Source organism: Xenopus laevis, chromosome 5L (genome assembly GCF_017654675.1).
Source record: "Xenopus laevis strain J_2021 chromosome 5L, Xenopus_laevis_v10.1, whole genome shotgun sequence".
Taxonomy (NCBI): Eukaryota; Metazoa; Chordata; class Amphibia; order Anura; family Pipidae; genus Xenopus; species Xenopus laevis.
The window spans coordinates 18726864-18753971 of NC_054379.1; the positions used below are offsets into that span (position 1 = coordinate 18726864).

The 27108-nt window shown below is 40.0% G+C and overlaps 1 protein-coding gene across 1 annotated transcript; it reads left to right on the forward strand.

Annotated features, from left to right (window-relative positions):
* On the forward strand, positions 1–26312 carry LOC108716495 (calpain-14). The gene is made up of 21 exons (XM_018262676.2): positions 1–297; positions 4743–5036; positions 6213–6282; positions 7015–7133; positions 8945–9081; positions 10111–10285; positions 10427–10578; positions 10698–10772; positions 11035–11195; positions 11357–11520; positions 12022–12033; positions 14555–14757; positions 16359–16398; positions 17272–17334; positions 17589–17646; positions 17901–17965; positions 18795–18863; positions 20310–20388; positions 20523–20639; positions 23483–23538; positions 26036–26312. Exons 2-21 carry the CDS (start codon positions 4785–4787, stop codon positions 26060–26062), a joined length of 2094 nt encoding a protein of 697 aa, XP_018118165.1. The 5' UTR covers positions 1–297; positions 4743–4784; the 3' UTR covers positions 26063–26312.
* The last annotated feature ends 796 nt before the right edge of the window (positions 26313–27108 follow it).

The following is a 27108-nucleotide window of genomic DNA, read 5'->3' on the forward strand; positions in this document are numbered from 1 at the left end:
GGGAAGGGGTTAAACTGTTGAACTAATTACAGGCAGGTATATTACCAAACAGGTCTGTGTGTGCTCAGGATTATTTCAGGGAAGTGGGTGGAGACAAATGCCATTGTGTTTATTAGATACTTTTTGGGGGCGGGGCCAGTCACAAAATATAACTTGAGCTAGTCCATGGCACACTATTAATGAACTAAACTATCTGGAATAATAAGAAGCAGCAGCGCAGGGAAGGGAAAGAACCCATTGCCGTTCTTCTTCGCCAGGACTCCTCTTTAGCCCTTTGGATTGTCATACTTGGCACAGGTCAGGGATTTCATTTGTCTCTTCTTGAATTTAATGTTTTGGTAAAGTTATTTAACTGGGGAGATATTTGGGATGTGTCTTTAATGGCAGGTGGCCACAAAGCCTTCCTTGGTTTGAATTTTTCTAATTCTAAATTTCCCAAGGACTGTCTAGAAGGATGTTATCATCATTTGATGAGTCTGCAATTTTTACAACAATAACTCATTTAAAGGGGAACTCCACCCAAAAGCTGTGGATATGTACAAATGGATTTAAAGTTATATGTAAATGTAATCTCTATTGAAAGTAATGTCTGTCCTTCTGTGATCTCTGCTTCTGACTCTTGATACAATATAGCAGCAGCCAGCCAGCTGAGCAGGAGGAGATCTGGCTTTGTATGAGGAGTCAGAACCAGCAGTTCATGGGTCCCAAGATGATACTGCACTACAACTCCCATCATGTATTAATCTTTTATTATATGCTGGCAGTTGAATTCCAGCTACACCTGAAAACTCAAGGTTCAAGAACATGGCACTAAGGCTTCTTGTGGGCATTAAAGGGGTTGTTCACCTTTCCGTTAACGTTTAGTATGATGTAGAGAGTGATATTCTGAGACAATTTGTAATTGGTTTTCTTTTTTTATTATTTGTGTTTTTTGAGTTATGTAGACTTTTATTCAGCAGCTCTCCAGTTTTCAATTTTGGTAATCTGGTTGCTAGGGTCCAAATTCCCCTAGCAGCCATGCATTGATTTGAATAAGAGACAGGAATATGAAAAGGAGAGGCCTGAATAGGAAGATGAGTAATATAAAACATAAAATTGTGGCCTTACAGAGCATTTGTTTTTGGATGGGGTCAGTGACCCCAATTTGAGAGAGTCAGAAGCAAAAGGCAAATAATTAAAGAAACTCATAACTTCATAAATAATGAAGACCAATTAAGAATTTGCTTAGAACTCATGCCTGAACGATGCGGCGCAGTTTATTGCTCATTTAGGCTGCCACATGTGGGTGCTTATTGGAATACGTCCCATGTCTTTTGAGCCAATCGGGTTTGCTCAGTGTAAAGCCCTAAGACAGGATCCAGTGCATCTCTAATGAGTGTGACTCGTCCATGCTGAGTGTATGATGTTTAGGCAATGGCATCTTAAACTGCGCTAAATTAGAGGCCTGTCCCTAGTCAGTAGCTTGGTATGAAAGTAATCACCCTGCCACGTTAGTGAGTGTGTCAGAGAATATGTCTGCGCATGGATCCTCTTCTTCTTACCATTTGGAGCAGTCTAGAGACAGTTGGCTTCATTTGTTTGTAGTTTTTGTATTGGTTGACCTTTTTCTCCAGTCTGGAATTTAAACTGCTGTTGGGTTGCTAAGGAAGCCCAATCCCTAACAACCAGGGCCTGAGAAAAAAGTCACGTGGGAATAATACGTAAATACATGACAGAGGATACTGGGAAATGTAGATGAATGTGCCTAGAATGTTGAAGATCATGTTTAACCCGAGAAGGTTCCAGAGCCAAGATTATGTGAGTCAGCAGTTCATATATATACAGTGACGCCCTTTCCTGCCATCTTCTCTATAATGCTCAGCCCCATTCCTAGAATTCCCATTAAAGGATTGGTTCACCTTTAAGTTAACTTTTAGTATAGTATATTTTGCAATTGGTCTTCATTTTTTCTAGGGTTGCACCGAATCCACTATTTTGAACTCAGGCGAACCCCCGAATCCTTCGTGAAAGATTCGGCCGAATACCGAACCGAATCCAAATCCTAATTTGCATATGCAAATTAGGGATAGGAAGGGGAAAACAAATCCGAATCCTGCTGAAAAAGGCAGTATCCTTGCTGAATCCCGAACCGTATCCTGGATTCGGTGCATCCCTAATTTTTTCTTTTTATAGTTTTTAAATTATTTGCCTTCTTCTTCTGATCCTTTTTCCGCATTCAAATCGGGGTCACTGGCCCCATCTAAAAAGCATATGCTCTGTAAGTCCACAAATGTAATGTTATTGCTACTTTTTATGTCTCCTCTTTCTATTCAGACCCTCTCCTATTCATATTCCAGTGTCTCTTTCAAACCAATGCATGGTTGCTAGGGTAATTTGGAACTTAGCAACCAGATTGCTGAAGTGGAGAGCTGCTGAATAAAAAGCTAAATAACTCAAAACCACAAATAATAAATCTCTGACAGCACCCCAGATCTGCTTGTAGTTTAAAATCGGTGGTGGGGTTGTTGTTTAGGAACACCAGGCAGTAAATCACATATAAGTGACCCAGCACATTCTGAAACTAAGGATGAGTATCTCATAGCAACCAAGCAGCTTTATAAGGAATGGAAAACCTGTAGTTCCAGCAGTTCCTTGAAGCAGAACTACAATTCCCATCATCAGAGACACAGACTAACCCAGAAATGTCCTTTTCAATTGTAAAACTATGATATGCCATAAAACTGCCAATCTGCTTCGGAGCCTAGTGGAGGATTGTGGGACATGTAGTCCAGTCACAGCACCTGGCTGTGGGGGGGGGGAGGGATGATGGAACAACCCTCGGATAAACTCAGAGACCTCGAATTAACTCACTGCAGGGTTACAGGAAAGTGGGAAGTGACCAATTCCTTGTGGGAAACAAAAGGCCATTATTATATAAGTGCCAGTTAAGTCACCTACAATTTGTGGAATACTAACAAGGCGCTACTTGCCTAACATTGTGGCTCTGTAAGTGTCAGTGGTATTCTGGGCAAACCAAATACCTGTTAAACCTTGTCAGGGAAATGTAGGTTCATTATGCTTCCCTGCAATCCACACTCCTAAAGGGTTAAACATCTTGCTCTTAAAGGGGTTGTTCACCTTTGAGTTAACGCTTAGTATGATGTAGAGAGGGATATTCTGAGACAGTTTACAATAGGTTTTCATGTTTTATTATTTGTGGTTTATGAGTTTTTTTAAATTTTTTATTCAGCAGCTCTTCAGTTTGTAATTTCAACAATCTGGTTGCCAGTGTCCAAATTACCCTAGCGACCAAGCACTGGTTTGAATAAGAGACTGGAATATGAATAGGAGAGGGACTGAACAGAAAGATGAGTAATAGAAAGTAGCAATAACAGTAAATGTTGTAGCCTTACAGAGCAATTTTTTAAAGATGGGGTCAGTGAGTCAGTGACGACCCCTCCCATATGAAAGCTGGAGAGAGTCACAAGAACAAGGGAAATCATTTACAAACTATAAAAAATAAATAGACCAATTGAAAAGTTGCTTAGAAATATCCATTCTATAATAAACTAAATATTAAGGGGGTTGTTAACCTTTAAATTAACTTTTAGTATGATGTAGAGAGTGATATTCTGAGACAATTTGTAATTGGTTTTTCATTTTTTATTATTTGTGGTTTTTGAGTTATTTATCTTTTTATTCAACAACTCTACAGTTTGTCATTCAGCAGTCTGGTTGTTAGGGTCTAAATTCCCCTAGCAACCATGCGTTGATTTGAATAAGAGACTGGAATATGAATAGGAGAGGCCTGAATAGAAAGACGAGTAAAAAAAAGTAGCAATAATTACAAATTTGTAGCCTTACAGAGCATGTGTTTTTTAGATGGGGTCAGTGACCCCTATTTGAAAGAGCGAAAGAAGGCGGCAAATTATTCAAAAACTATAAAAAAGATAAAATGAAGACCAATTGATTAGAATTAGCCATTCTATAACATACTAAAAGTGAACTTAAAGGTGAACCACCCCTTTGATTCCCTGCTGTGCATCTAGGGCTCAACTTATAAAGCATGGTTGCTATGAGGAGTCTTTCTAGCGACCATAGAGCAGATACCCTCTGTCTGTGAGATGCTCATGTTCCTAAAGCCATTGCCCCTCTATTCATTTGAATAGGAATTGCCTAAAATGCTCCCTTCCTTGGTGGTGGAGCAAATGGTTTAGGATGAACCGGGGAACACAAACAATTATCATCACGAGCAGGCAAATTAAGTCAAACTTCCCCTTTACGTGACAGAGTTGGGAAACATCTAGGGGTGATTGGATCATGAGCGTCGGCATGAGGCCCCGTGATAGTAATTAGGCACACGAGCCACGACTTGGCACGTGGGAGTCTTGGCTTGGGCAAGGGCAAAACTATTGCAGAGCTGGTGTGACTCATGCCACAACCATTAGGGAAAGAATCTACTCGAAGTCGCTTCTCATTCCACAAACTGCTGGAGAGACTGGAATTTTGGAAGCAAACAAACATATCAGTTCAGGACACTCTCTTCTCATTAAAGGGGAAGTAACCCCTAAACATTGTTCCTTAATGAATTGACTTCTGCTACATTGTTTCAAGAGTCAGAACCAGAGAACTGGTCAGCAGCTTCTCCTTTAAAAGTCAAAACCAGCAGTGCAGTTGAAAAGCAACGCGTAATGTATGCTTGGCATTTACTAACTTGCTGGTTTACATCTCCTTTAAAATCAATTTCTTTTATTTTCCTGCAGAATTTTGGGGTCCCTTTTTCCTGGGGTATCTCCTGAAGGATCATGGGCCTGCACTGCATCATGCCACGCCTGTCCTTCATCACTGGAGGGAAGAAAACAAAACCACTGCTTCGCACGGGGACCCTAAGAAAGCCTCGTAGGCTACAGAGTCAGGACTACCAGACCCTCCTGGAGAAAAGCTTAGGGGGGAAACAGTTGTTTGTGGACGAGACCTTCCCGGCCAGTTTGGCCTCCATTGGAAGCGGGTGCCTGCTGGGCAAGCTCCCAGACTGTGTGGAATGGAAAAGGCCGCATGTGAGTTGACCTTACATGTATCTATGCAGAACTACAGTCCCCATCAGCCTTTGCTGTCCCAAGAGCAATGGAAATGTGTCATTTACTAGCAGGTTTTCACCCAATTGCATTCCATCGCTGCAAACCTGTATGAGTGGGAGCTGCCATATTGCTTATACAGGTATGGGACCTGTTATCCAGAATGCTCTGGGACCTGGGGGTTTCCAGGAAAGGCATCTTTCCGTAATGTGGATCTTCATAACTCGTCTACTAGAAAATCATTTAGACATGAAATAAACCCAATAGGCTGATTTTGCTTCCAATAAGGATTAATTATATCTAAGTTGGGATCTAGTACAAGTTACTGTTTTATTATTACAGAGAAAAAGGAAATCAATTTTTAAAAAATTTGATTATTTTGGAGTCTATGGGAGATGGCCTTTGCGTAATTCAGAGCTTTCTGGATAACCGGTTAACGGATGCTATACCTTTATATATATATATATATATATATATATATATATAGAGTAGAGGGAATGGAGTGCACAACCATAAGAAAAAATCGATACCTGGGTGCTAGTCCATAACATATAGAACAATACTGCACAAAATGACAGCACTCCAAGGAAGTTCACAGCGAGTCGATGTTGCTAAAGTGGAGGTCTTTATTGAAGATCCAACGTTTCGGTTCCTTACTGGAACCTTCGTCAGGCGATTATCCCTGACGAAGGTTCCAGTAAGGAACCGAAACGTTGGATCTTCAATAAAGACCTCCACTTTAGCAACATCGACTCGCTGTGAACTTCCTTGGAGTGCTGTCATTTTGTGCAGTATTGTTATATATATATATATATATATATATATATATATATATATATATATATATATATATATATATATATCTTTCCTTAGGAGAAACAACTGTTAAATAATTAAACTTTGGAGCAGATTCTGGATTTGGCCGCACAGCCTGCAGGGAGTTGCGCCACGGTTACAGCCTCGCACTGTTGATATTTACTGGTTTCATATGAAGGGAATGGCCCTGTGCTTAACTAAAGGGATGAGCTGTAATTACACGGGGCCCGGCATTATTCTGGGAATTTACATGGCAACGAGAAAAGTTTTTCTTTTTTTAATAATCATAATGATCTTTGCCCAAAATAATACAAATCTGTCATTATTACGTGTTTCTCGCAGGAGCTGGTGAAGAACCCCCAATTCTGTACGGAAAATGCCAGTGAATTTGGGTTACACCAAGGCCTCACAGGTATTTACAGTTTTTCTATATTGCCAGAACTGTTATTTCGGGGGGGTCCCGTCCAGATTCCTACTCAGAGTGGCTGATGGGAGGGTGTAATAGGGCAGAGGAGTCACAGTACCGGACTGAGCCCCCTGGGACCCACCAGGTAACCCAATAACAAGGGTCTGTTCTGCAGCAGCTGTTTATAGCTGTACAGCACAACTCCCAGCAACTTAAACAACAACTGAAGGGGCAAAGGTGAGAGCTGTTACTGTAGGGTAGAGCTTCTGCACATAGTGGGGAGTTATTGCTGCAACTCCCTGATATCTGCCACATACCTATTAGTCAGGTTTGAAAATTCCATTGGATCATAGTATGTGAGATCTGTCAGAAAGGGGTTTCATCACCAATGTGGTCCTCTCCCAACCAGGTCTTCAAACAAGCAGATATTTATCAAACCTGACTAATCCATTCATTTGACCCCCCCCCAGGCTGACGAGAGCCTGTGAGATCTCCACAGCCTGGTGTGTCAAACAACTGGATCAGCCAGATTTGAGTGACCAAATTTGCTAAATATCTGCTTGTTTGAAGACCTGGGTAAATGAGCAGATCTCCTATTGTAGGTCAACGTAAAACTCATCCCAAATGGGTTCCTTTAGAGTTGTGAAGATCCCCCAGGAACCTCAATGGTTCTGCCCACCTCAAACAGATGCAACTTGCACCCACGTGTATGATGAGATCTGTGATTGGCTGTTACAGAGAACTGCTGGTTCCTGGCTGCGCTCTCCTCTCTGACATTCCATCCTGATATCTTGACCAACGTGGTGCCTCAGAACCAGAGCTTTGAGAAGAATTACAGTGGCATCTTCCACTTTCGGGTGAGTACAGTTGTTACACGTTCAAGGCTTATGTCCCTCTGTGCTTCCCATGGAAAGAGCCTACATGAAGTCTTAGATCAAGTCTACGTTTTAGAGTCTAATAGAGTTTTAGAGTTTAGAGTCTAATGAGTTTTAGAGTTTAGACTCTAAAGAGTTTTAGAGTTTAGAGTCTAAGGAGTTTTAGAGTTTAGAGTCTAAGAAGTTTTAGAGTTTAGAGTCTAGGAAGTTTTAAAGTGTAGAGTCTGAGGAGTTTTAGAGTTTAGAGTCTAAGGAGTTTTAGAGTTTAGAGTCTAAGGAGTTTTAGAGTTTAGAGTCTAAGGGGTTTAGAGGACATTCGCTGGGTGGTCTTAAACATGACCTCTTTATTTGACCTTAGGGGTTCAGCATTTACTGCTCTGTAACCCAGAGAGGTCAGAGAGGATCATTATTATGATTACTTTCTTCCCATTCATCTTCCAGTCTGTCTTATAACACCCTAGCCCAGTTGCTAGGGTCAGCCAGTCTAGTAACCAGATAGCAGTTGGAATCACTATGTATTTTCAGATGAACTTTACCTTATAATAGCGCTGAGGAACGTGACCAGACCAGACAGGAGGATGATCAATGGGCTCATCAATGGGTCACTTGACATTAACCTTGTTGTGACTGCTCCGAGCAGGACAATGAGTGACAGTATTTTCTGTACATGGCAGGGGCCAAGAATCTGGATTTTCCAGTGATACAATACATGCCGAGCCTTTGACTCTTTGAACCTGAACATACTGGGAGTTTTAACTGACCGAAGAGGGTATCAGGTTCAGTGTCCTTATTGCAGAAATGAATCCAGCTTTTAAATATTAAAAATGAATGAATGAGACCCTGGTGACCATGGCTGTATAGGCACTGCATCCTTAATACCCAACTGTATAGCTTTTCTATTTACTACACTCAGTAGGTCAACTTATTGTAGAGTTGTGCATAAGTACTGCAGCCTTCTAGCTGTTGCCTACCTGCCATCAGTTGGTGCTAAATATGAAAGTTCAAAACCAGCAATAGACTGCAGGGGGGTTCACCTTTAAGTTAAGTTATAGAATGGCTAATTCTAAGCAACTTTTCAATTAGTCCTCGTTATTTATTTATTTTTATAGTTTTTGCATTATTTGCCTTCTTCATATGACACTCTCTGGCTTTCAACTGACCGCATCTAAAACAAATGCTTTGTAAGGCTACAAATATATTGTTTTTACTACTTTTTTATCCCAAGTTTCTATTCAGGCCTCTCCTATTCATATTCTAGTCTCTTATTCCAGTCTCTTATACAAATCAATGCTTGGTTGCCAGGGGAATGTGGACCCCAGTAACCAGAGTGGTAACGTTGCAAACCTGAAGAGCTGCTGAAAAAAAAAGCTAAATAACTCAAAAAACACATAAAATAAAAAATGAAAACCAGTTGCAAATTGTCTCAAAAGATCGCTCTCTACATCATACTAAAAGTTAACTCAAAGGTGAACAACCTCTTTAAGGGCATAGATACACATGCAGATTTTTGGTGCGTTTTCGGCACAGTCTGTACCACTTTTTTTAAAAAAAAAAAAAAAAATCTACCACAGCGTAAATATGCTTAGTGGTTTAAGCTATGACAATGGCACATATTTACGTGGCGATCAGCTTTTTTAAAAACTGCTGCGAAAATCTGCGAAAATGTGTGTCCATTTCCTAATACAATATAATGTAGGTACTGTGCATGACATTTATGCCATAGGATTTACCCAATAATGTTTTAGGTTTAAAGTCTCATACATTAATACCCATTTGTATCTCTCCCCCACCAGTTCTGGCGTTTCGGGGAATGGGTCGACGTAGTGGTGGATGACCGGCTGCCTGTAAACAACAAAGGAAAACTCCTATTTGTCTCATCTGGCCGAAAAAACCTCTTTTGGGGCCCCCTCCTGGAGAAAGCCTACGCTAAGTAAGCCAAGGGCCCGCTGTAGCTTCCTGCACACAAACTCTCTGTTCTCTGTTAATAGGAGAGATAGTGCTGACTGAGCATAAATTCTGCTCACAAAGTAAACTTCCCTGACTCTGGCAGCGGCAATTAGGTGCCTCGTTTTTATTGTCATCCCAACCCAAAACTGCCCAGGGCTGATGGAAGCTTCTGCACAGGTTTGCAGGTTCTTAAATGAACCTGTTCCCAAACTGTTTGCTTCTCTTTGAAGTCTGAAGGCAGTGTCTGGCTGCTGAAGGACTACAAATGCCGGCATCTTGAAAGGAAGAATGCTTTGAGGTGGTAATAGTTAGAACCAGCAGTGCAAAGACTATAAACAGTCAGACAAACGGAAGTGATGGGCGAATTTGTCTCGTTTTACCGACAAATTTATTTATAAATTTTTAATTTATTCGCCCATCACTAACAAACAGTAGCACTATTACTTTTCTACAAATGTTTCTTGCCACTAGGTGGCACAGTTGCCTCTTGCAAGTCTCTATCTGTAACAGACTTATTGGCGTTTATTTCTAGGATCCTTCTTGTTGTTGTGCTCTTTAATGGGACCAGAGCATGATTATGTCTTTGTGGCACAACTCTAAGAGCTTCTGAGCTGTGCCAGGGTCTGGCATGACCTGCTATTCATAACGCCATTCATTACTCTGGCAGGCCTCAAAAGAAATATATATATATATGATAACAATTAAAAATGATCCCAGCACTCCACCAAAATTGTAAATATGTCCCAGGTGCTACAGAGCAAAGTTGCATACAAACATTTACCTGGAAGTGCAATCTGTATACTTTTTAAAAAAAATCTTTTATTTATCACATGTTAAAAAAGGTCAACGTTTCGGTCTTGATAAAGGTCTTAGGATGGGACTGAAACGTTGACCCTTATTTAGCATGTGATAAATTAAAAAAAGTACCCAGTGTGCACTTTGCCTCTTCCAGGTAAATTTATATATGTAAATGAAATGATAGAATTTAAGAGCTTCCTGTTGTACTCTGCAGACTGTGCGGCTCCTATGAAGACATGCAGATTGGCCAGGTATCAGAGGCTCTGGTGGACTTCACCGGTGGGGTCAATATGAGCATCAAGATGGCACAGGCACCCCCAGACCTGTTCCAGATTATGATGAGGGCTCAGAACAGTGGATCACTAATGGGATGCCAGACACAGACAGGGGTAAGTCCCTGGCACTTTATTCATTGATGAACTACAAGTCCCAGAATCCTCTTGTCACTATGGGCCTTAGCTTTAAGTCCCCCCTCCCCCCATCGCTTTAATGCATTTAATTAACAATTCCACAATCGTGCTTTTTCATAGCCTGAAAGGGTATTGGACAACGGCCTAGTGACGGGTCATGCCTATTCTGTGATGGATGTCAGGCAGGTGACATGTAAATCTGAAACAGAGAACTTGGTGAGACTGAGAAATCCCTGGGGAAAGATTGAATGGAAAGGAAAATGGAGCGACAGGTAAGTTTATACTAAACATAAACCCCAAACTGCACTGTCAGTGTCTGGTGTGTTTCTGCCCTCTAGTGACAACATAACATACTGCAGGCTTACAATATCTTCTGCCTAAATCTCCGCAGGTGCCCCAAATGGGATCAGCTCAGCTACAAGGAGAGGCTTTTCCTCAGAAAGAAAAGAGAAAATGGAGAATTTTGGTAATTAGATTGCTGTAAATATTATATATACTATATTGATTTATTGCGTTCTGCTTTGCTTCCCCTGGGGATCTTGCATTGTCGAGAGAGGTTCAAACCAATCCTGATATTTTTGTAACTGCATTTTACCCAAAGCTGGTGGTACTTTTCAGTGGTAAAAAAGAGGTGCTGCAAGTGACAAAACCCCTTATTTTATCAGCTGGATACTAAATAATACATACACTAGTCTCCTCCAATCAATCTAACTTGCTCACCTATACAGGATGTCCATTGAAGACTTTGAAACCCACTTTGTAGAGCTGGTGATCTGCAAACTGACCCCAGACCTGATGAGCCATGAGATTGGGAAGGAGTGGACTTTATCTATGCAGTGCGGCAAATGGAGCGCCGGAAGCACAGCCGGGGGCAGGATGACTTATATGGGTGAGAAGCCCATTTATTTCTTTCTACTTCTGTACAGAACCATCCAGTGCTAGTTTTCCTCCACTGATTCCATTAGTCCATGGGACCCAATCAAAGAATCAGAATCAGGAGAGTTTGGTTTTTAGGAAAACTGGATTTAAATCTTTGCTTTCTTCATACAGAATCCTACTGGATGAACCCACAGTACCGGCTAAAGATTTTCAAGGGGGACGACATGGAAAAATTCACAAATTCTTGCAACGTTCTGGTGTCCCTTTTACAGAAACAGAACCACAAACACAGGAACCAGTGCCCTCCTCTGTACATCGGGATGTCTGTATTCGTGGTAAGGAGCATGCTTTGGTTTACACGCAATATATAAAATATTAATTCTGCTTATAAAGGAGAAGAATATAAATCTGCAGAGAAGCTGTATTTAAATACTGAACTTACCGTACCAGCCCAGAGATTCAGCAGCCCTATGACAGTAATGATCTAGTTGCTCCCCAGCAGCTCCCCATCTTGGATCTTGTTAGACCATCTTTTGAGGGTCAGTGGCACTGCACATGCTCAGTGAGCTCTGGGCTGCTGCTTAGTTTGTATATATATACTGTATATTGTTAGTGGGTCCATAAGCTCAGGTAAGTGAGCGGAACAGAAGATGGGGATCTACAGACTTTGGGGGCAGCTAAAGGGCTGGAACAGAATCCCAAAATATAGGTGAAGCTTTAGTTTTCCTTTAATAAAGAATATATATATAAAGATGCATTATGAAGTTATTCTTGCACATATGTAACATTCATTCTAAGGGGTTAACGTCTTCCTTTTTCCCTTTTCTATCTCCTAGGTGCCGTTTGAGGTGAGTACGATCAATTTTTTACTCTTCCCCCCCACTCTGGGATTTGGGAGCTTGCAGTCAGGTTGGGGGGGGAGGACTGTAAACGAACTCAGAGATTTTACCGCTATCAGGAAACCGCAGGCAGTGTTTGCTGGGCCTAAGAGCGCGACCGTAAATCCAGCCTCTTGTTCTTTCCGTGTGCAGAGCTCCTATAAAGCACAGCTCTGTTAGCCAAGCACTTGTGATGATGTCAAAATCAATGGCACAATGAATTTGTGATGCCAAAGAATTGATGCCCTAGAGCAGTACTTATAAACAAAGCATTAGGCTGCCCGGGGTGGGAATGCCCGTATGAAAAAAGCATTATTTTTTCCCTTTTTTTATACACTGTATTTTCTCAGGCTTTGTCATCATGTAATAATAATAATTATCTTGCCATAATTGCATGCTTGGCCACCAGGAGAAGGATTAGGGCAGCAGAGCTGATAAATACCAGTGAGAGCGCTAGTGAGAAATCACTGAATACTAGAAGGTCATATTCACATTTTAATGAATGGGAAAAAACTCAGGGGATTTTAAAATGCAGAAAGTTTCAGCCATTTGTTTTGCGTGCAGCTTTGATAAATTGGTGCTTCTTTTAGAAACCAAATAACATATATAGGTATGTGACCTGTAATCCAGAATGCTCGGGACCTGGGGTTTTCCGGATACCTTTCCATAATTTGGATCTCCATACCTTAACTCTAAGGGGTATATTTATGAAAGAGTGAAGTTAATAGTGAAGTTCCGGCACTAGAGTGAAATTCTGCCACTCTCCATTCATTTCTATGGGATTTTTATAGGCGTATTTATCAAAGGGTGAACTTTCACTTTCACCCATTGATAAATACGCCTTTCAAAATCCCATAGAAATGAATTGAGAGCTGCGGAATTTCACTCTAGTGGCGGAACTTCACTCTTTGATAAATTTACCCCATAACGTTAAATAAACCCAATAGACTGGTTTTGCTTCCAATGAGGATTAATTATATCTTGGGATCAAGTACAATATATTGTTTTATTCTTACAGAGAAAAGGTGATATGTTTTAAAGTTTTTGAATGACAATTTAAAGGAGTCTGTGGGAGACAACCTTCCCATAACTCAGAGCTTTCTGGATAATGGGTTTACGGATAAAGCACCCCATACCTGTACCTGCATAGTGCTTCTTATGTCTAATGTGGAATGGGAACTGATGGGTTTCTGTAGTGATAAATAGACCCTGAGATTAGAAATGTTTTAAGGTTTTATAATACTTAACTGTGGAAGGATTATTGTATCTTTGTGCAGGGGAGAATTTATTGGATAGCGAGACCTAGATCACATTGACTAGATAGACCTAGAACATATTGGATCGACACACATAAAAGGGTTGTTCTCCTTTAAATTTACTTTTAGTATGATGCAGAGAGTGATATTCTGAGACAATTTGCAGTTGGTTTTCATTTTTTATTATTCGTAGTTTTTGAGTTATTTCGTTTTTTATTCAACAGCTCATCAATTGCAATTACCCTAGCAACCATGTATTTATTTGACTTGAATATGACTGAAATATAAATAGGAGGGGCCTATATAGAAAGATGAGTAATAAAAAGCAATAACAATACAGTGGAGGGGGACCAGTGGGGGCTTTTGGCTGTGGGGGGAGTTTAGTTCTCCTTTAAAGGCCTAGAACACCCCTTTAAAGTACAATGGTTAGAGTAACCTGGAACCCACTGGCTAGAGAGGCCTAGAACACATTAGGGCTCATTTTTTTTCACACACCACAGTGTGCAAATCACTATTTTCTGGCACAATCACCATGTTTTTTAATCTGCATTAATCTACATTTTTTCCCACAGTTCCAACTGCCACGCATTCCAACACTACTGCAAATGCAGATAGACAGATAGACCAACTGACAAACTGAATCATGCTGGAATACATTTTTTCTGTATTGTTGGTAAAAAAAACATGGCGATTCCATCCAACATTATGTGCAAACTGCACTTGCAGTTGTAAATGAGCCCTATTGTGTACCCAGGCCTAAAACACAGTGGTTAGAAAGACCTCAAGGAATAATACAAAGTTACTGCGCTTGCACACCCTGGCTCTCGAATACCCGGTGCTCGGTGAAAGAGGCCTCGGCAACCTCAATTTTCATAAGTAGGAAGAATTTCACTGGCACTCAGGTTCAATTCAAGCAGGTACAAGCCCTTGCTGAGTTTATTTTGCGAAGGTGCACCTTCACAAAATAAACTCAGCAAGGACTTGTACCTGCTTGAATTGAACCTGAGTGCCAGTGAAATTCTTCCTACTTAGAAAGACCTCAAGCACATTGGCAAGAGACAGCTGGAAAGACCTACAGTAGAATGGATTTACAAGAGTGATCAAGAACGTATGGGTAGAAAGATCAGAGAAACCTAGAACACTGTAATTAGAGACACTTAGAACCCACTAAAACTTTTGGCAATCAAAGTTTTTTTGTGTTTTTTTTTCACACAGTCTCTTTTTGTTCCGTACAGTACCAAGGTGTAAGAAGATTACCACAAAAGTTTTTCCGGACCCAGCGCCCAATTAACAACAAATGTGTATTTATTAATGAACGAGAAGTGACTCAAGATTATCACCTGATGCCTGGATCCTATGTTATAGTCCCATCCACAGCTGAGCCAAACCAGGAGTGTGAATTCATCTTAAGAGTGTTCTCGAGGAAGCACCTTCTACGGTAAGTGCCTTTTTGAAGAAACAGTAGAAACATCTTAATAATGGTTGAGCCCAGAGAAAAAAGAACTTTGTTGGGTATATGGAGTAACCGACCAACCTAACTTTAAGGTGGTGGGGGGGTTGCAATTCAAAAACAGTTGAAGGTGTACAAGTTAGCCAACACATATAAAGTTGCTGTTTTCATCTTCTTCTACTGTATTTTACTACTTTTACCATCCTGAATTACTACCAGCATTTTACCATACTGTTTTAATCTTGATCTTCTGTCACCATCATGTTCTGCTCTCCCTATTTTATCCTTCTGCTGCTGTCTTCCCCTGAAATCTCCACCTTGCCCTACTGTCATTTTTCTTAGTGTGTCTGCGTTTTCTAATTGTCTCCATCTCACCCTACTGTTACTATCTTACACATCTTCTCTCTTTCCATCTCACCCTATTGTTACCATCTACTCGTCTTCTCTTATTCTTTCCATCTCACCCTATTGTTACCATTTTATCTATCTTTTCTTACTGTCTCCATCTGTCGCATCTTTTCCATCTTCTCTTAGTGTCTCCATCTTACCCATCCAGTCTTACTGTCTCCATCTCAGCCCACTGTAACCGTCTTGTCTTACTGTCCATCTTATGTCTCCATCTCAATCTGCTGTAACCATCTTTATCCCGTCTTACTGTCTCTATCTTACCCATCCTGTCTTACTGTCTCCATATCAGCCCAAGGTCACCTCTTTACCTTCTTGTCTTACTGTCTTCATCTTACCCATCCAGTCTTACTGTCTCCATCTCAGCCCACTGTAACCATCTTGTCTTACTGTCTCCAACTTACCCTACTGTTACCATCTTACCGATCTTGTTTTACTGTCTCCATCTTACACTACTGTTACCATCTTACCCATTGTGTCTTACTCTCTCCATCTTACCCTACTGTTACCATCTTACCATCTTGTCTTGCTGTCTCCATCTTACACTACTGTTACCATCTTACCGATCTTGTTTTACTGTCTCCATCTTACACTACTGTTACCATCTTACCCATTGTGTCTTACTCTCTCCATCTTACCCTACTGTTACCATCTTACCATCTTGTCTTGCTGTCTCCATCTTACACTACTGTTACCATCTTACCATCTTGTCTTGCTGTCTCCATCTTACACTACTCTTACCATCTTACCCATCTTGTCTTACTCTCTCCATCTTACCCTACTGTTACCATCTTACCCATCTTATCTTACTCTCTCCATCTTACCCTACTGTTACCATCTTACTGATCTTGTTTTACTGTCTCCATCTTACACTACTGTTACCATCTTACCCATCTTGTCTTGCTGTCTCCATCTTACACTACTGTTACCATCTTACCCATCTTGTCTTGCTGTCTCCATCTTACACTACTGTTACCATCTTACACTTCTGTCTCCTACTGCAGTGTATTTTGTAGGGCACGGTGAGGGAATAGCAGAGGGTGCAGAGCTTCTCTGTATCTGTGAGTTACACAATGCTATCATTGGAATGCAATGTACAGATAAAGTCAAGGCAATGTTCCCTTCCGGATAATGTGCAACTGATATATATCTTACATATATATATCTCTTATTTCTTCTCTCAGGGAGCAGACAGAGAGCCCAAACATCGTCCTTTGCTGCAAGGTAAAAACATGCAAATATTCCAACAAATATAAAGGAATTAAACTATAGATGCACAGAATTTAGGATTCAGTTTGGGATTCAACTGAATCTGAGGCTTTTCCAGCAGGTTTTGGGTTTGGCTGGTCCCTACGGAATTCTGAAAGATTGCTGCACTTGCTTCATGTATGTTGCAATTATTTGAGTGCATTGTTTTCCAAATCCTAGAGCTAATTTGCATATGCACATCAGGGTTCAGATTCAGTTTGGAATTCAGCCAAATCCCAAAATAAGGATTCAGTGCATCCCTAATGAAAGCAAGTTTGCGGGGCTTTTAATGCTAAAAGGAGCAGCATCAATGTAAACTGCAAATATAATTATTGATCACTTGATATTGCTGCTTTGTTTATTATTCCTTTGTGGGTAGGGCGTCAAATGTGTTTCCGAGCCCTTGTGTTGTTTCACCCTCTAGTGATACTGAGAAGAACTGCAGAAAAAAGGAGATGTAAAATTAGGTCTTCTCATTATAATGGGTCTCCTGTCCTATATCTCCTTTAATACAATAAAGTGCCCTCTTACAGTATATAACTGTAATTAAAGGAAGGTTTATCACTGATCGTAAATTAACTCATGGGTCATTAATTTCTAGACTTAAAGGGGATGTTTACTTTTATAGCAACTTTTAGTATTAGTTTAATGTGAAATATAAGCCTTCCTATTCATCTCATGGAACCGCTGTATGGTTGCTGGGGTCACTGACCCTGGCAAACAAACAACAGATTGCTGTAGGTATCATACTTATCAAGTAAGCATGATACCTGAGTGCTGTGGATATAAGCAGACGTCAGAAGTTTTCTTTGCCCTCTTATAATCTCTGACATTTATGTCATTTATTAGAAAATTGCTGAAAGACACAGAAATGGAGCCTGGGAAAATAACATCAACAAATACTTTGCAAAGGTAAGTCCTTATGGGTCATGGAAGCAACCGTTGAATTCTTAAATTCCCCTTGCTGCATTAACGAGTCACCCTCAATAAATCAGGGAATTAGGCCCCCATTTCTTCATTGAAACATATTGCCCACCGTCTAAAAATTATATATAACAAAATAATGGACATTTCCCAGGCTGAGACTATGCATAAATATTATATTTTATGTGTTATGTATATTATGTTGTAAAAAGTTAACTTTTTTGTTTCTTTCTCCCTTAAAGCACCCGGAAATCAAAGTCACCCAACTGCAGCAGCTGCTGAACAAAGTCACATGGACAAGTAAGTGTATAAGTATAGAGGCACCTGTCCATTGTATATTTCGTTTCCTGCTCTGCTGAGCACTACAGGAAGCTCCCCCAGTCTCTGGAAGCACAGCAGAGAACCCTTGTTAAGAGATTTACTGCTGGCTGTATATGTAGTTGTCTGATAAATCTAAATGAGAGAGTGCGTGTTTCCCAACTGCGTATATAATGGCCTAATTCTGATTTATCTTGCTGAATTCCATGTGTTTAATTTACCTATTTCTCTTGCAGATGTCAAGCAAGCGCCGGGGAAATTCAGTTTAGATGACTGCAAACTTATTATGGCCCTGTTGGATGTATCCTTTCTTATTCTGTGATTTCAACCTTCTCCTAATGACCAAACTGCCTTCTCAGGCCATTATAACGGGAGCCTTGGGCAGGACCTGCTCAGTCTAGAAGTGGGAACCTTGCTCCTCTTGGTTGGAGACTGCCTGAGTTCAGTCTTGTAACTAATGGTAATTTCTTTGCTCTTTCCCTTTTTTGGCCTGCACCTCCAATTCACAAGGTTCCTCTGCAGGTAATTCCCCATTAACTGGTTATTTAAACCTGCTGCATTGTAGTATTTTCCTGGATTCCAGCCCAGAGTTAGTATGTTTTGTGCCTTGTCCTTACCAAGGTCAGACTAGGTTGGTGGGACTTAAGACAAAAAACCCGATGGGCCCCGGCCCTCGTGAACCCTGGTCCTCGGGAACCCTGCCAACCCACACCTGCTCCTGGCCCTAGATGCTGCACCCTTACCTCCCTGATTGCGGCTTCAACAAGATAAAATAAGGTGCCATGGGGTGATGGTGAGTTGTGGTCGGGCAGGGCTCCAGAGGGGAATTGCGGCTAGGGTGTGAGGGCCCCCAAGATGACAGCTAACGCTGATCCTTACCCTCCTATTGCTGATGTCCTTGATGTTGAACCCTGGCCTATTATTGGGCTTGTTCTGTCTGCCCAGACCCTATGCCTACAGACTTGTTCTACCAAGCTTTAATCATTGCTGTAACACTGAAGACCTATTTCTTTGTCAGGACCGGTCTCAAGCCCAGTGCTTATCTAGTACAAATACTAGAATGTCAGCCTTGTGGCTTGAGCAAATTCACAAATAGATCATCTAACTTAGCACCTTAACTCAGAACACAGATGAAAACATCTGGAACCCTAAACATGCAAGAGTTCCGAGGTCTGTGGAAGCGACTCCTCTCTTATCAAGTAAGTTGATGATCATGACAGAAGGGGAACCCAGAAGAGAGGTTTTATGGGAAGGAAAAGGGGAAAGAGGCTAATGGGGTGGGTCAATACAAAGGGAATAATGGAGGAAGGGCTATGAAGGAAAAGAAAAAAGAGTGATGGGAAAAAAAGAACTGGGTGAGCGGTAATAAAAAGAATTGTGTAACTTTGTAGGGTTCATTTAGGCCCAATGAAGTGAATTATTTCCAAAGCACTCCATGTAAAACATCTTAAAGGGCATGTGTTGGGTAAAAATGTTACCCCCAACCAAAGGTGCGGGCTAATAGAGTGGGAGCTCCCCATGCCATGTCCAGCCACTCACATGCGCATAATGAAAATGTGCAACGAATTGCTCATTATCCGCATACGAGTGACACAACGCGGCTGCTCACACTGGGAGCTCCCTCCTGGTCGGGTAGCGTAGTGCTGGCGGGGGGCATTTTTTTTTTAAAAAAAACCTACTGTTATCACCAACCGGAATGCAGGCTCTATTAGCCCGCACTTTTAGTTGGGGATAACATTTTTACCCAACAGGTGTCATTAAAGTTCAAAGTTTATTTTGGGGGTCAAAATAGATCATTAATTAAGATTTGCACCTTACGTGGCACTGTCCTCGCTTTTCATAATGGAACAGTAGAACAGGTATAGGATCTGTTATCTGGAAACCCGTTAGCCAAAAAGCTCCGAAATTACGGAAAGGCCATCTCCCATAGACTCCATTTTATCCAGATAATCCAAATTTCCAAATATGATTTTCTTTTTCTCTGTAATAATAAAACAGTAGCTTGTACTTGATCCAAGTTAAGAAATAATTAATCTTTATTGGAAGCAAAGCCAGCCTATTGGGTTCATTTAATGTTTACATGATATTCTTGTAGACTTAACGTATGAAGATCCAAATTATGGAAAGATCAGTTATGGCACCTGTTATGAATTCTGCATCACATGTCCTATATCTGTATACATATATTTGCAGTAAACCTCAGAATGCTTTGAAAGCCAAATAAACTGCCCTTGGCATAAGTTGAATAAAAGTGATACATTTAGGGCATTTGTCACGGAGGCCTTGTGCCATGTTATAGTCAAATGAATCTGAGTGTTCTATTGTGCCGTGTCCATTCGCTCATTATGTTCCAAACGACAGCGCAATTCAAGTCCATCTGTTTTTTTATTGCTCGTATTTGGTGTCACATCAAAGCAATTGTCTCAGCAATGAAGGAAACCGTGTCTTTGTCCTTCCTTAAACAGCCGACCAGAAGAAAGGTCGTTGTGAGCTCGTCCTTCTTAATCTCTTCCCGTGCCTTATAGGACATTCAATGGCACAGGCATAATATAGTGATTTATGTGCTTCAGTCTCTGCCCGAACTTGACTGATTCTATTTATAATCTGGTGGAAGGAGTCACCTCGTAACCTCTTTGTTTCTGCAGGAGATTTTCCAAAGAAGGGACATGGATAAAACTGGATATTTAGAGCTGAATGACCTGCAGGCTGCCATTAAAGAAAAAGGTAAAAAAAATTAATAAAGAATTAAGATACTCGGGCACGGGCATCGGAAACATGTGAAATAAAGGAATTTTAATGGCCAAGGGGTTGTAGGTCTTGTTATGAAATATAAATGATCTGACATTTTTCTCCTGAAGGAATTACGTTACAACGTCAGTTCTACAACCTTGTGGCGCTACGATACGGTGACTCGCTCCTGAAAATGAGTTTTGAGAATTTTGCCTGTCTCATGCTGAGGATAGAGATTAATGATGGTAAGTAAATCCTCTGCATGCTAATTGCAGATTGAATTTCCAACAGCCAGAGATAGAGAATAGTGGGACCCTAGTGATGCTCCCATCTGTCAAAGGGATGCTGGAAGTTGCAGTTCCTTATCAACTAGGGGCATCTGTTATTAAGAGGGTTATTTGCTAAAACTCAAATTTATCTCAAATTTATCTTATTTATCAATAAAATAACTTGAAAATGTTGGGTCTGGAAAAAAACTCAATTAAATCGAGTGAAAACCTAAATCGAAGATTTGAAGCCCAAATCGCTCAATGTTTTCAGTTATTGCCTGAAAACCCTGAAAAAGTTCAAGTTTTTCCTATAAAAAAACAAAAAAACCTCAACCAGAAAAAAATTCAAATTTAGTAAATAACCCCCAAAGTGTATTTCCAACTACTTTCCACCACTAGGGGTTGTTATGAGCTTGGTTGTTGTGAGGCTTGTTAGAGGTCCCGGGAAAATTCCTTTATGGCTAAGGATAGCCGCTATCAATGCTTATACCTTACAAGTTCCAGCTCTCTTGAGATCCTGGCATGTTGATTATTGAAGGGTTTTGTTTTCTGTATGCAGGACTTCCATGCAGGACTGCCTGTTGTAACAAATGTTAAATACTATACTTTACAAAATACATAGTTTAAGGGCATTCAAAATTCTGGTTCCTTAAAAAAATGTATAGCGGACCCTAGTGGCTAAAGCCATAAAAGCTGAGCTTAAGTGCCAGATACTAAATATGATCAGGTTGACCTAAAACCCATGGGATCTGCAGGTTGGGAGGCAGTTGGGTTAAGAACGTGAGCCCCATGTTGAGGTTTGGGTTGGTGGCAGGTCAAACTTCAAGAAGGCCCCACCTCTTTTGGTAATGTAATATTCCTGAACTTGGAGAGGAGTCTTTTCAGGTTGAGATCATAATATAGAAGAAGACTTCAGGCTGGGCTGGGTGTGGGTTGGGAAATAAAGGGTAAGAGTTGGATTTGAGTTGACCCGTTCATCACTATCTGAGGCATTTGGAAATTTTAAAAAATCAATAAAAGAAACTCAAATAACTTCAAATCTCAATGGACATAACAAAACAAATGATTCACTTAGTAAATCTGACCTTAACTTAATTAAGTCATTAGTAAATTTGGATGCCATAACTAAAAAACAGTCCTGTGATCAATTTTGTATGCTTATTAATCGAGGCTCTGCTCATCCTCCCTCTTTAGCAGTACCTAAGCTACATCGCTCATTGTCTTTAAGGCCCCTTCAAACACCTGCACCACGGGTCTACTCACACCCTTTCTCTGCGTTATGCCGCCGTCACCGCAGCCCAGCGGGACAGGTAGGACATAGACAAGGCAACTAATAACGGATCAACATTCTAATATTCATAGACAAGTGGGGTGGCAGGAGTAGAAAAAGCAGTGGATAAAATGCACAGAATGGTGAATGAAAGTCCTATTGACCTTTAGGGGATGGCAAATGGCACAAACAGGGGCTGATTTCCTGCATTCCTTTAATGGGGTTGGTGGCCAGTAAACATGAAAAACAGGCTGGCACAAGCCAAACCACACCGAGTAGAGATGCAGGAGCCGGATCTTAAAAGTTAAAAAAAAATCACATTTTATTTTCCATAATTAAAAGCAAAGGCCTGATGCGTTTCATGTCTACCAGGGACACTTCGTTGTAGGCTAAACACAGAGTACAACATACATGGTATTTAAAGGAAAAAGAGCCAATGGGAAATGATATACTCATACCGGGATACTCATTTCCCATTGGCTCTTTTCCTTTTAAATACCATGTATGTTGTACTCTGTGTTTAGCCTACGACTAAGTGTCCCTGGTAGACATGAAACGCGTCAGGCCTTTGCTTTTAATTATGGAAAATAAAATTCGATTTTTTTTTTTAAACTTTTTCAATCGGCTCCTGCTTCTCTACTCGGTGTGGTTCAGCTTGTGCCAGCCTGTTTTTGATGTTTCTAGTTTACTCCCTCTGCTGAAGGTCTGGGGGGTGTGCACCCGGGCCCACCATACACAGGGGTAAGCTTCTACATTGTACCTCAAACACTGGTTTTCTTTGATTAGTTTTCCTATGAATTGGTGGCCATTATCTTCGGTATGGATATTCACTCTTGGACAAAACTGCTAGAAAATGATCTACTGATAGGCCAACATTGGTGGTGTATGTTCCCCCCAAAGGCTATAACTAGAATGATGTTCAGTGTCAAAGCTAGAGGGCTTTAAATGAAAACTGTGACAATTATAGCAATCATAGCAATTATAGAATACTCCATGCTTGCTAATGGTGGACAAAACCTATAAGACAAGTTGGATGGGTTTGGATGTTCTGGTTCAGGCTCATGGTAAAAAGTTTTTGCAATGGTTTTATCTAAGTCTGTGACCTATTTACTTGCTCGTCCCATGTGAACTTGGTATGTTTGCATTCTACTGGGACAGAATTGTGTCTTTGATTCATAAAATATCTTTAACGAAGGCCTTTGTGTTGCAGTGCAGTTGCAATCTTTGCACAAACATGGCGGTTGACCATTGGAATATGCATTTGCATGTGGAGCACGCTGTTGTGTCCCTTTAAGTGGGGCCAGACGCATATTATGGAGAAGAAACTGCAATTTTTAGCATTAAATCGAATAAAGAAAATGACATTCTTTATTAAGAAAATGTATTGTCTTAATGATGCTAAAGGTAGGAGGAGTTCAAAAAAGTAGGGTAACTGTTGTCCATTTTAATGGCACCGTGTGCCAGGTATGATTTATTTCCTATTTTATTCTTATATATTATGTAGAATTTCCACTGCAAAATAACCTATTTTCCACCTTCCTTTTTGCAGAAGTCTTTCACAACCTGAGTCAAGACGGAAAAGGGATTTATCTTCAGGAGGCTGAGGTTGGTTCCATAAATGTATCTTTCAAATAATATAGATTATTTTCCAGTAAGTCACCCTGCCCCCCCCCACCATTTCACATTTCTCTAATAAATTTGTCCTCATAAACGTTCCTCTGACCCTACAGATAAATGGAAGAGAAAAATATCACAGTAGATTAGAAAGAGCAGAAAATAGCAGAAATTATTTCATAGAACTGAACTTTTACCTTGAAACCTACAAACTGCCAATCCTGATATAATGTTTTTAGGCATGATTTAATCACAGCGAGAGCGGAATGAAGAATTCTATATAATAAATGAATTGTTATCAGTTTTAAATCAAAGCCGTGATTAAACCGACTTTTACTGTAACCCCGGGGTGCCACTTACATCAGGCAGGGTAAGAATCTTGCATCAGACTTTACTAGGGGGCGGCAAAAAAATCTCCTCTAGCAACTTTAAAGGGATACTGTCATGGGAAAACATGTTTTTTTCAAAATGAATCCGTTAATAGTGCTGCTCCAGCAGAATTCTGCACTGAAATCCATTTTTCAAAAGAGAAAACAGATTTTGTTATATTCAATTTTGAAATCTGACATGGGTCTAGACATATTGTCAATTTCCCAGCTGCCTCCAGTCCTGTGACTTGTCCTCTGATAAACTTCAATCACTCTTTAATGCTGTACTGCAAATTGGAGTGATATCACCCCCTTCCTCCCCACAGCCCCCCAGCAGTCTAACAACAGAACAATGGGAAGGTAACCAGATAGCAGCTCCCTAACACAAGATAACAGCAACCTGGTAGATCTAAGAACAGCATTCAATAGTAAAAGCCAAGTCCCACCGAGACTGATTCAGTTACATTAAGTAGGAGAAATAACAGCCTGCCAGAAAGTAGTTCCATCCTAAAGTGTAGGCAAAAGTCACATGACTGGGGCAGCTGGGAAACTGACAATATGTCTAGCAGCATGTCAGATTTCAAAATTGAATAGAAAAAAAAATCTGTTTGCTCTTTTGAGAAATGGATTTCAGTGCAGAATTCTGCTGGAGCAGCACTATTAACTGATGTGTTTTGGAAAAAACATGTTTTTCCATGACAGTATCCCTTTAAGAATTTCCATTTTCTTAGAGTTACACTTTAAAAAGAAAATGACCTATTACTCGATACTTAATGAAAGTGTGTTGTGCTTATTGTTAAAGTGCAAGTGCTCAAAACATAATAATTGTGCAACACTCCTTTCTCATCAAGGCCTATTCTTATAACCAACACAATGGGGGGGGGTTTATATAATAAAAGACACTAAGGGGGTTATTTACTAAACCACGCATTTATCTGGTCGGGCTTTTTGAGGGAAAAAAACCCTTGAATTTTTCAACATTTATTATACAGTTGCCCCAATGCTGCAAAAAGACAAAATCGGAAAATCGGGAAAAAAGTCAGAAAAATCATACTATTTGGGTTTTCATTCGATTTTATCACGTTTTTTTCCGATCCAATTTATTCGTGTTATATTAATAATAAAAAAAGGCAAAATCGGGCATGGGTGTTTGGTCGAATTTTTTCTTATTTAAATTATGAGATAAAGGAATTAAAGTCTCCTCAGTTGGGCCTGCCCAACCATGTCCACATGTGACCCTTAAAGGGGTGGTTCACCTTCTAGTTAACTTTTAGTATGTTATAGATTGGCCAATTCTAAGCAACTTTTCAATTAGTCTTAATTTGTTTTGATTTTTTTTTTATAGTTTTTGAATTATGCGCCTCCTTCTAAGTCTTTCCATCTTTCAAATGCGGGTCACTGACCCCGTCTAAAAACAAATGCTCTGTAAGGCAACACAAGTATTGTTATTGCTGCTTTTTATTACTCATCGTTCTATCCACGCCCTCTCCTATTCATATTCCAGTCTCTTATTCAACTCAGTACATGGTTGCTAGGATAACTTGAACCCTAGCAACCACATGGCTGAAATTGCAAACTGGAGAGCTGATGAATAAAAATCTAAATAACTCAGAAACCACAAACAATAAAAAACGAAGACCAATTGCAAATTGATAGTGATGGGCGAATTTTCGCCCGAAATTCGCGAAACAGCAAAAAATTTGCAAAACGGCACTGGTGTCTCGTTTTTGACGCCGGCGTCCATTCTTTGGACGCTGGTGCACATTCGCCAGAAAACGGACGCCATTTTTTTTTCGACGGCGGCGAATGTTTGCCAGTGAATTTTCTGTTTTGCAAAATTTATTCACCGGCGGCGAATCCCGCAAACTCACCGCAAATTCACGCCTTGCGAATAAATTTGCCCATCACTACAAATTGACTCAGACTATGACTCTCTACATCATACTAAAAGTTAATTCAAAAGTGAACAAACTAATTTATCTTGCTTGTCTTAGACAAGACTATTAACGCACAACTTCTGTATTTTCCATAAAGAGTATTTGTGTAATACAAATAATATATTTCTTCTTCTTTTATCATAGAACTATTAAATTACCCTTCATTTTCCTATTTTATTACAGTGGATGCTGCTTACTCTGTACTCCTGAGGAACATACAACTCTACAAACAAGATCCTCAATGAGACTTTGGTGATTTTTTTTTTTAACATTGGACCAATTGTCATTGCACACAAGAAACAGTGAACCCTGGGAGTCCAGAAACATTTCACAACATTTTCCTCGTATTGTCACCGACGGAGCATCTTGTATATTTTAAAATATTTTATTTCAATTTTACGTATTTGCTATATTTATTTTTTTATCGCCTCCATCCCAGCAGTGCTGCAAAATTACAGAGGTAAGAGGATTAATTTCCTTCTCCCTTTTTATTCCATTAATAAAATGACAGAATTCTGATTATTTCTATCCTTCCTGACATTTTTTTAAAGGATTAACTGAATCTCTACGCTTCATAGATGGGGTTTGAATTTTTTTTATTTTTTTTTATATTTTATGTTGTTTTTTGCCATATAAGGTACTTAGTCAGAAAAATATACTCTACGCACTTATAATTTTAATAGGAAAATTAAAGAGAAGGTGTTTTATCTTAAAAATTACAAATTGAAAAAGCTTATTATACAAAAATGGATTAAATGGATCAAAAATCAGCTAAAACTGTTGTTCTAAAAGCTTGCACTTAAAGTCTATTCAGTTAGCCAGTAAAGAACATGCCTTTAAAGGAGTTGTTCCCCTTTTATTATGATGTAGAGAGTGATATTTTGAGACAATTTGTAATTGGGTTTCAATTTTTTATTATTTGTGGTTTTTGAGTTATTTAGCTTTTTATTCAGCAGCTCTCCAGTTTGCAATGTCAGCAATCTGGTTGCTATGGTCCAAATTACCCTAGCAACCATGCATTCATTTGAATAAAAGAATGGCATATGAATAGGAGAGGGTCTGAATTATAAGATAAGTGATAACAAGTAGCAATAGCAATAAATATGTAGCCTTCCAGAGCATTTGTTTTTAGGTGGGGTCAGTGACCCATATTTAAAAGCTGAAAAGATTTAGAAGAAAAAGTCAAATAATTAAAAAAAACTGTAAAAATAAATAAATAATGAAAGCCAATTGAAAAATTGCTTATAATTGGCAAT

Coding starts and splice junctions, on each gene's coding strand:
- LOC108716495 (XM_018262676.2), top strand. CDS start 4,785: ATGGGCCTGCACTGCATCATGCCACGCCTGTCCTTCATCACTGGAGGG. Junction 6,283..7,014: donor GTTACACCAAGGCCTCACAG/GTATTTACAGTT, acceptor TGGCTGTTACAG/AGAACTGCTGGTTCCTGGCT. Junction 20,640..23,482: donor GAGGATAGAGATTAATGATG/GTAAGTAAATCC, acceptor TCCTTTTTGCAG/AAGTCTTTCACAACCTGAGT.